Source organism: Corvus moneduloides, chromosome 4 (genome assembly GCF_009650955.1).
Source record: "Corvus moneduloides isolate bCorMon1 chromosome 4, bCorMon1.pri, whole genome shotgun sequence".
Lineage (NCBI taxonomy): Eukaryota > Metazoa > Chordata > Aves > Passeriformes > Corvidae > Corvus > Corvus moneduloides.
The window spans coordinates 25,506,618-25,517,118 of NC_045479.1; the positions used below are offsets into that span (position 1 = coordinate 25,506,618).

The following is a 10,501-nucleotide window of genomic DNA, read 5'->3' on the forward strand; positions in this document are numbered from 1 at the left end:
CGGGGCTGGGGCTGTGATGGGGACCGGTGTGTTTGTTCCCTTGGCCCCTCCAAATGCCGCAATCGGCTCGTGTTCGCTCGTGCAGCTGGACTTTCTTTCAGTGCGCTCTTGGATGCTAGAAACACAGTCCCTCTCCTAGCTATCCCCGCGTTTTTATCCAAATACACGAATGCCCGGACCCTCTCTGAAGTTAAGTTCTCTTTGTACACACTTAGGTGTGTGCTGGCAACTATAAACCCAAACACATTCAGTTCAGTGTCATTGAACAGACCAGAAAAGTAACACTGAAATGATCTTGAAAGACGCAGGTGTGGCGCTGGGTGTGAGGCGAGAAAGGTATCAGAGGCAGGAGCACAGCAGGACTGAGGCAACCACAAAGGGAGGAGCAAGAAAGAAGATTTCACATCATTTTTATTCTTTCAAGTTATTTTGTAGATGAAAAGCATAAATGTGCAGTTCCTGCTCAAGTACAAATCTTAATTATGTTAATAAGTATTCGTATAATTCAATAGCTTTCATAGCTTCCAAAATTACTATTACACAAAATTACTACTACACACGTGCACTTGATTTCAGATTTTTTTTTTTTTTTTAGTGGTGGTTATACATAGGAGCTCCTTCGTGCTATTGTCTTTTCAGATGTGGTAAGGCAGCTACTACTAATTTAAACATTAACATATCTTTACATCTTGCAAAACCATTTGTCAGGAATATTGCAGGAAGAAAGAGAAAGGTAACTCTGAAATCCATGGCCATACAGTTTCAAAGAGTGTAACTCCATGCCTTTGCAAGTTCCAAACCTGCCCAAGAGCTGACTTTATGTATTGCCGAAAAAAAGTTTTAATTAGAGGAGATAGTAAATCTAAACACCAGGATTTCTCTTTAAATGTATTTATAGAAATTTCTGTATTTCCCAAATGACCTTCTTCTGTGGCTGAAACACCATATGGATTATTTTTGTACTCCTTGGTATTTACTCCTACTGGAAGCATAGCGTGACATAAGGGTTGTCAGGATTAAAACTTACTTTCTTTGAGGCTATAAATTAAGACAATGCCATATTTGTGCAAGACATGGCAGTATGTAATAAACAGGAAGGAATGAAGGGGACATGTATGTCTTGAATGGTAAGATTTTTCAGGAGCGCTACTCTGAAACTACATTTAAATGTCACCTTGTTGTTTAAGCTGAAGCTCTCTTGTCTGATTCAAGATCCACAACTAGAATTAAGCTAAACAAGATATTGGCCTAGATCCTTGCTTTACACAGATGTGGCCTTCTGCACAGACTTGAGTTGGAACCTGGCATGATCCTGCCTAAGCTGTTTCTGACAGAGTTTGGGTGGGTGGTGGTCTGTGAGTGAAAGGAGAGCGCTGTGCACTCATCTTGGGAGAGCTCGCAACATGTATGGGTGTGGGGAGTTCGTGAGAGCAAAGTGACCGTCCTCCCGCGGCCTGGGCTGGTCCTCAGGGAGCACGAAAGTGAATTTCTGCAAGAGACTGGTAAAGAAAAGAAAGAGCTCCATCCTGGCCAGCTGTTCTCCTGGACAGGCACGGCGACCTGCAAGAGAGGGAGTAGAAAGTGTTTGTCAAAGAGGGCAATAATCCATGCTGGAATTGCTGCAGGGAGAGCAGACCACCCTCCTGCTGTGCTTCTGACTTGCACCTGGATCCTCCCCTCATATTTACCTGCTGAGAAGGGCAGGAAGGCCTCTGGTTTCACAAACTGCCCGTTTGTATCCAGGAAGTGTTCAGGGTAAAACTCCTGTGGTTTCTCCCAGAGTGTCTCATCCTTCAGCACGGAAGACAAGTTGGTGATGATTGTTGTCCCCTGCACTCCCCCACAAGAGGAAACAACTTAGGTGAGAACAGCAGCATTATCTTGGCACAACAGAACAGTGCTGGTCCCTCTTTAGTCTGTGTCTCCCATCTAATAGCAACCATCGTTTGGTGCCTCAGCATAAGGCACCCATTTCCACTTCTGCATGCTATTGAAGCAGAGGTAAAGCAGGGCCCTTTTCCAATGGCATATGGTGCCTGCCCTACACTCTGAAGCATCTGAACTTCTGCAATTTGTATCCTTTCAAAGGCTGTTGCATGCAAATGCCAATTTCATGGTTACTCAGTGGAAGCAGCCTCTGCTTCTCAGATCCTCCCGGACTTGTTTTATAGCTGCAGAGAAAAAGCTGACTGACAGACTTCAAAGTCCAACTTTCACAGGGACCATGGAAAATCGCAAAGCTTTCCTGTTTCACATGTCAAGGTTCTAAACCAGAGGAGATACCACAAGGCTAAAAAAAAAAAACCAACAAAATCCCAGTCTTGAATTCTGCCACTGCTCTCAGGGCAGCTGCTTGTCACAGTTTGGAGCTGGTCTGAATGCCAATGGTGTTTGAGTAGCTTCAGAGCTAGAATTTAACTACTACCATCTCATGAAAGCCAGTAAGCTGGTGTTGCGTGCCTCCAGAGAGCCTGTTAGGCTCCTTCCGACACAGGCAGGGAATATCACGACTCATTGAGAGGAAAGGAAACCTTTGTACTGAGCTGCCACTGCAGTTGGGTTCCCACACAACAAGCGTAAGCGTAGAGCACAAATATGACCATCTGCCTGAATTTAGCATTTCAAAATGTCTTATTTTAGTGCTCAACAGTGACTGTAATTGGGGCTGGAAATGCAACACTGCAGGGTTGGATGGGATCATCCCCACTCCATGCCTGGCATCTGCACAAGGAGAGGATGCTGTATTGCTTATCTGGTCATGGTCACCTTGGGAATAAAGAAGCCTTGCAACTCTGTGTCCCGGTATGTCATGTGAGGTAGCCCAACAGGAGCAATATCCCCGTAGCGTTGCACTTCATGGATCACAGCATTAGTGTAAGGCATGCTTGCTTGGTCCTTCATGGTGGGGGGTCTCTCTCTGCCAATCACATTATCAATCTCTGCCTGGACCTTACCTGAAAGCAGAATAGATAAGAGGACTCATAGATAACCAGAAGGAGCTGGTACAAGTTGAAGGAAGACTGACTGCCTGAGATTGTAGGCACTGTGTGAGAACAAGACAAGCAGTTAGAGATAGGGACAGAAACCAGATGGGAAGGCATTTTTCAGTTGACCGGTGTCTCTGTATAACTGTTCTTTGCTCATAGCATCTTTAATAAAGGCCTTGCCACTTGACATGACCCTTCCTCTATGCAGCTTGTAGGGTACCCAGGCAAGCAGCATTTGAGAATTTAAACTGATCAGCATCTATTCCAAATACTGGAAGAGGGTGCACTGACCACTGCAAGTCCCCAGGTGAAGCCCTCAAAATGAAGGAGAGAGAAAACTTGCCCTTCCAACTCCAGTCTTTTTATCACGGCTTCCCCCTTGCCAGAACAGCTGTTTGGGAAGTGTTTCTCCTGGTTTCTGCTAGACCAACAATCACCAAAGCTGTTCCTCATTGCAAAATCCATGGAGAGATATTCAGCCTTCTTGCGGAAAAATGAGCCTTGAAGGGAAGAGGTCACACTTCTGTAAGTAAGATTCTGACTTACTCTGTATTTCTGGGTGGAGAAGCATATACAGCAATGCCCATCGGAGAGTGGTGGAGCTGGTCTCAGAACCAGCTGTAAACAGGTCTACAGCCACCAGACGAAGGTTGTTATAGTGGAACCCATTCTCTTCAGCTGCCTTACCCTAGGGAGAGCAAACAAGTGGGTGACTGGAGCCGGGGTATTTGCTGGGCAAGAAGACCACTGCCCAGAGAAGTACTGAGAAGCACTAGGTCCACTTTTTAGTGTGTGTTCCTGTTTTTCATTGGGAGAGTGGAGCACAGCACAGGTGACAGTCTGAGCTTTATAACCCTGTTACCTTCTGTATTTGAAAGTCCTTGACCACCTCCAATATACTCAGAGAAGAATGCTACCCCTGCCTTCAGGACAGAAGTAAACACCTTGTGCTCTCAGCTCAAACAGGCAGCAGACCCCTGCCACTCACTGTAACATCTTCCCCCAAAGAAGGTAGAACACAGTTATTCAGATTTGATCAGATGATAAAAGCCACAGAGTAGAGAGGAGGCTGCATTGATGTGGCAAATGCAAAATTAGCATTATTTTAAGGGGGTTATCTCTAGCTATGCATTACAGATTCTTGCTGCTCCTGCCCTGATATTTTCTTACAACTGAAAAAAAACTGATCAGGGTATTATTGCTGCCTATTAAGTCTGCAACACCACTTTCAGCAAAACTGGTCTCTCATCCAAATGCTAATTGAGTTCAAGTTTGTTAGCATATGAGATATGACAAGCTCTCTGCATGAGTTCATCTACTTGTCTTTTCTAATCCTTTTTGTACTTCCCTTTCCTAGGGACTAGCTTCTGTTAAGTTAGTCTGTATATTTAGATGCTGTCGTAATATGGATAGCAATTAACAATGCATTTAAGACTCAGCTGTTATTCCAATAAAGCATCTCAGAGAAGGGAGTTTGGGACTGACTTGACCAAAGTTAACTCAGGAGAGGGGTTTATCAGACTGGCTTATCAGGTGATCTTAGTGAACAGAAGAGAGATGTGACAAGAGGCAGCGTGGTCAGGCTCACATCCACCTCCAAGTTGTACCACTGTGTAGACTAATGTAGGTCATGTTGCTCTGCCCATGTGAGCTGGGGGGGGCAACACATAAGCTGGAGGTGCCCGACACCCGTAGCATGGCAGGGTTTGTTATGCAGAGCAGCAGTCCAGCCTGAGGATTTGGATGGTGGAAACGATTTGCAAGCAGAATTTGCTAATATTGCTCATCTGGCACTTGACATTTAGTGAATCCATGTGCAGAAACATATGGTGGATGGATAGGCTGACCCAAATACCTTTGGTCTTATAATGACTTTGTGCCTGACTGCATTGAAGACTCCTTTTAATTTTAGTGAAGTTCAGATTTAGGCCTTCTGATATCTAGCAAACTAGTTCTTAGCAAGCCATTAAAAAATACACATCCTAAAGGAGACACTGTTGTTTCAAGTCATAACTTGGCTTAAAGACAGGTTACAGACGGGGCAATGACACCAAAAAGCCAGTCTGTTGCTCCAGTTTTGTAGCTGATTTTGAGGCATCAGTCATTGAGGCACTGACATGACACAGAATCTTGCATGCTGACTTGTTCCCTGGTGCAAACTTGGGACTATTAGTGGATTCTCAATCATTGCCTTTTAAAAGCCTTCAAATTTTTGTAGGCTGGAAAGAAGGAAGTTGCTAGATTCTGAAGGAAATGTGAAGGTACAAAATGGAAACAAGAGCATCAGCAGATAATATAGTGTCTTAAGACAGTAAAAGAGGTTATGGCATGAAGAACACCTTTCATCTCAAGATGCAATGTGGAATGAAAAAGTAGGAAGTTAGTTGCTAAGAGGTTTTATACAGCTCTATGAGGAAAGTCAGCTTCACAAGCTTGAACAGGCCAAGAAACTCCTGACTCCGGAGGGTCTGCTGGTGTCACCCTACCTTCTCCATTTCCTTTAAAAACACATCTGTGAGATCTCGGGTGTGAGCAGGGTCCCAGGTCTTCATATGCTTGTCTATGACCACATCTATGAAGTCCATCAACTCCCTTTGTCCTTGAAAGACCTTCTGTGGGAGTCCAGGGATGCGCACCAAAATGGGCACAGCATTAAGAAGCTGGGGTGTGAGAACCGGAGAAAGAGGGAGAGAAAAGACATTACATGATGCAAAAAAAGAAAAAATATGAAAACACAATTCTCTCAAGCAATAGAGGGCAGCTTCTTACAGCTTTTGGTTTACCTGAGGCAGGAATCCAGTTTCTTGATCCAGGGAATCTTGAACTAACTGTGACAGCCTCTTGAATGTTCCGTCACCGTAGTCAAAACGGTCTCCAAAGACAATGGTGCAGATTATGTTGCAGACAGCATTATTTAGAAGAACATGTATATCAAAAGATTTACCTGAAAATGGAAATGGAGACCAAGCCATGAAGCTCAGCAACACCAAGCTGTTGGACCTCATCTCTCAGCAATGAGAATACACAAATGCTTCCTTGATGACACCAGGAGAAAAAGCCCCCACACCACTCAAAGCATCATACTAGGAGGTGAAGATCATCTCATTCTTATTAATATTTGCTTGATTTGTGTTTAAAGGAGAAAACTGCCAAGAAAAACTGAGTTTTTCTGTGACTTGACAGGTACACTTTGTTCTGTGTCTGGATGACAGGCTGTGAACTCTCAGCTGCGTTTTTATTGCATATGATAATATCAATATGTTCCACTAAACTTCATAGAGTTACTGAGCTCTGCGAATAATTCTGTTTTACCCCTCTATTTCTAATTTCCTCTTTGTTTACTGTTTCAAATGGATTAGTGTTGTGGTAGCCCCACTGTGTAAAGCAGAAGTGGCTCCAAGGAATGCACATAGACTAGAAAAACTGCATTTGCGTGGAAAGAGAGCACTGCATGCAAACAAGAGTGGCTGTAGTATTTCTTCTCTCTGCATCACTGTATTGCCTTTTTCTGTGATTTCCCCGTCCTTGTGGATGTCACAAACCTTCTTTAGACTTGACTGCAGAACAAAGAAATCCAGCTTCCTCTACCACTCGCTCCTCCAAGGATTTCTTTCCCATCCCAAAGTTCCTCAGGGTAGAGAGTGCAAATCTCCTTAGCTCCTTCCAGACATGCCCGTATCTTGCTACAACAATCCCTGGAATTGTGGATGAGCAAGAAATGTCAGATATCTGACTTTTACATCAAGCAAATTTTGCTACAGAACAGCAATTGTGAGTCTGGAGGTACAGGTCTGTGTGGATAGATGAAACAGTCTGACCTTGTGCAACTTGTTCATACAGCAATTCTGAAATGGATCACTGCACCTTCTAATGCCTGTGCATGGCTGGCAAAGGTTCAGGGGGGATTCAATGGGAGCAACAAGGGCTGCTAAGGATAAAGGAATCACCCCTCCAAACCATTCAGCATTGTTCCCATAGCTTGTGTGAACTGGGTAGCAACTTGTGCCACCACACAGGAGCTGAGGATGTGATGTGGGCAGGATGCTGGACAATACTCTGTCTTGGATGAAAGTCACCGTATTTTTTTGCAACAACAACTTGCATGTAACATTTTGCATAAGCATTTTGTCTTACGTAAGCACCATAAGCACTAATCACTGGCAGGAAAGTTGTAGCACTGATGGTGTCCTTACACAGCTGAAGAGGTGTGTGCTTGCTGGAGCTGTACTACAACCACTAAGGGGAGCCTCCATTAAATCAAATCCAAGTTTGTTGCCACCAAAGGTGCCAGACATACAAGGGGGACATGAGAAAGTGCACCATACCGAGAGAATCTTGCCTCTACCCAATCCTTCTCATGCTAGTGCCATCAAGCAATATCCATTTTCATGGGACTTGCCTTCAGAATTCTCTCCATAGCCCATATGTTCATATATTGGAAAGTATGGCCGGTCAGCAAAGTCCTCCGATTTGTGGACCAGGGCTTCCTTCACTGTTTTATACCCATTCAACACTACCAGGTTGGTCCAGCAGTTCTGGAGACTGAAGATGTTTCCAAACTTCTTCTGAAGCTGCCAAGATAAAAAAGCATGTCCCTGAAAATTATCTAACATCAGAAATATCACCATATCCTTCCTTAAGGCCTTTACTATTTAGTGATCTTTGAGGTATTTTTATTCAGAGATCTTCAGCTGATCTTTGACCTTTATCTTTGCAGTGCAACTGCTCACAACAGCGCCAAGCAGCAGCTGTAGCAGGGATCAATCCTGGCCAAACTGTTGTTATTAACATTGTGCAAGTACTTCTTTTTTTGTCAAGAACCTTTTTGGGGATTTTCAAAGGCTGCATGCTCAGTAATGAATTATTTCCTAATGTTTCTATTTATTTTGATCTGAAAGAGTAAGTAAGTTTTGAGTTAGTCTGCTTCTGCTGAAGGAAATATTGATAATAAGGTTATATGTAATTTTTATTTAAAGATGCATTTGTACCTAAAGATCTACTCAGAAACAGGTTTCCAGCAACATGGTTGGAAAAGACAATTCCACACTGGAATTTCAGGTCAGCTTTCTCCCTAAAAGGAGTGTACACATCTAGTATGACTGGTAACTGGCATATACCCTACATCTGCTGTGATCTGTAAGCCTTATAATGCTGAATCAGGATGACTGCACAGGTAATCCTGTCAGCCATACACTCACCATGGGAGCTGGCCATGGAGCAAAGTCTTCTCCAGGTAGACAAGCCCTTTAACCAGACATAGACTCCTGGGAAGGCAGGTCAAAGCTCCCCTGCTAGTCAGGAACACTGAACAAAGCCCAGAAGCACGTTGCTCAAAGACAGTACAATAGTAGCAATGCGCCACAGTTTTCTTTTTCTTCTGTCTTTTTTTTGTTTTAAAGCTAAGATTCTTCATTTTTGCCCTGTAGCACTGCAAGGAATTGAAGTACTTAATACTGTATTTGCAGTAGGTTTGAAAAGGGAATTAGCACTTCACTGGCACTAGAAATATGTCATTAAAAATGATTACTGGTCAAGATTGTGGTTAGCATGACCCTGACGTGATATGATTTGGAAATGGTAAGCTTTGGACTATATGCAAGCAAACAATATAAATGCTATATTTAGTTTCTTCATTTGGCAGGTTTTGGACAGACAGCTGAACAGCGCTGTCCTAGAAAAGAGGCCTTTAGAGTTTGCAAGCTGAAGCACAAAACCCCCGTGGTTTATCTGCTGCAAGCTGTGCCGTGCTTTCCCTTTGAGAAAAGCTAAGCCCTGACTTTGAATAGGAACGCTACTGAGATTTTGGGCATTGCTGCTGGGGCAAATCCCACAGGCTGATCTCTTTAACTGGAACTGTCACACGCCTGCAGGCATGCTTCAGTAACTCGAAGGGAAGCCTGCCATTCCCACAGCCACGTTCCCAGCCCACAGATATTTGTTTGTCTTCCCTTGTTTGTACATCCCCCTGCTCCTTTGCCCCCAAGCCTGCCCATATGTTAGGTTGGTAGCCAGCTCCTATCACCAGGGGTACAGCACTGTCTCCCACTGAGCTCATACAGAGATGGGGAGATAGAAGTTGGGAAATGTTGGTGTGTGATTATCTCTTTATCTGTGTGGGCTAGGTCAGTGTCCTTAGGCAGTGACTTGCTTCATCCTGGACTTTGAAGAGGGCATTGCCCTTCGACTTTGTTCAATTTCAATACTGAAATTGGCCAAAAATAAACTTTCTAACACAATTTGAAGTATTAGAAAGCAGGCATTCTTTATTGTAGCACTGGACTCCTCTAATAGAATGGTACAACAGGGGATTTATTCCATCATGATCATACATATTCATTGCAGCGGGCTTCCCAGCTAATACATAAACACCACTTTTCCTAGGACTTACCTGCATGCACCCACCTTCTACTGGAAGTCCTTTTGTGGTCCTACAGGCTCATCTAAAGGTGTCTCTGGGAGTCATACTCACTGAGTGCTTCAATATTACCATATTACCTTTCCTTGAACTTTTTCTTTGGTCATGTGCTGTTGCTTCTTGTTACGTAACTTGCCAAAACCCCTACTCTATTCCCCATTATCTGTTTATCCACTGTTCCCAGCTACATTTATCATCTTGTGTGCATACTGTTACATTCTTTCATCTTTTTTGCTAGTTAGTCTTTCATCTCTATCTAGTAACTTCAGGGGAACTGAAGATTCCTATTCTTTGTGTTATGTACCTGTACCTGATGCCAGGGTGTGACCCACCCCTCCTGGGCCCGCAGTTGATTGTATGTGGAGTGTGTCACCGCAGGGATTGCACTCACCTGGCTGAAGGAGTGGTGGGGCTTGTGGAAGTCAATGGAGAACATGGTCCCGACGAACGGCAGCGACGCTGGGCCCGGCGGGTAACGGCTCCACTTCTTCCTGCGCTTCATGAAGTCAAGCAGTAAAGTAAACACTGTAAGAAAAATTCCCAGTATAGAGATGTTGCTCCAGATGGATGACAGCTGGGACCCCAGCCACAGGAGCAATGCCATTTTGTAGCCTGTCTACTCCTTGATCTTCCTCTTTTGACTCAAGACTGTTGCTGCCTCCTTTTGCCTTTTCTCTTCTCCTCTCTCTCACTTTCTTACCCAGACAGCTGCCCCCTTCCCCTTGCTTTCTCCTCTTCCCCACACTGCCCTTTTCTGCTGCACCTCTCTCCCTGCACTTGCTGACCTCTGAATATGAAACTTGGCTCAAACTATAAGCTCCTCCTCTGCTCACTTCAGCCTTAGGGGAGTGGTGATGAGGGTCATCCCTCCTTCTCCTCCTCCTCCTCCTCCTCCTCCTCCTCCTCCCCCTCCTCCCCCCCACTTCTCCCCCCACTACCCCCTACCTCCTTCCCCCTTCTCCCCCTCCAAAGCCCGAGCTCAGAGGCCTTTGTCCTTGCTGAAAGTGGCAGCTCCTGCCAACGATGCCCTCAGTGGGGCAGGGCTGGGTGAGCTCTGGGTGTTGGGGTGCCTTCTCTCGCAGCCAAAGAGAAGGTCACA

General features: G+C 44.6%; 1 protein-coding gene across 1 annotated transcript; it reads right to left on the reverse strand.

The window, feature by feature from the left end:
- Positions 1–393: 393 nt before the first annotated feature.
- On the reverse strand, positions 394–10,189 carry LOC116443425 (cytochrome P450 2D14-like). The gene is made up of 9 exons (XM_032107600.1): positions 9,794–10,189; positions 7,387–7,558; positions 6,530–6,682; positions 5,771–5,931; positions 5,474–5,647; positions 3,534–3,675; positions 2,767–2,954; positions 1,689–1,830; positions 394–1,560 (listed from the first exon to the last, which is right to left on the reverse strand). The coding sequence occupies exons 1-9, from the start codon at positions 10,004–10,006 to the stop codon at positions 1,382–1,384; spliced, it is 1,524 nt and encodes a 507-aa protein (XP_031963491.1). The 5' UTR covers positions 10,007–10,189; the 3' UTR covers positions 394–1,381.
- Positions 10,190–10,501: the final 312 nt, after the last annotated feature.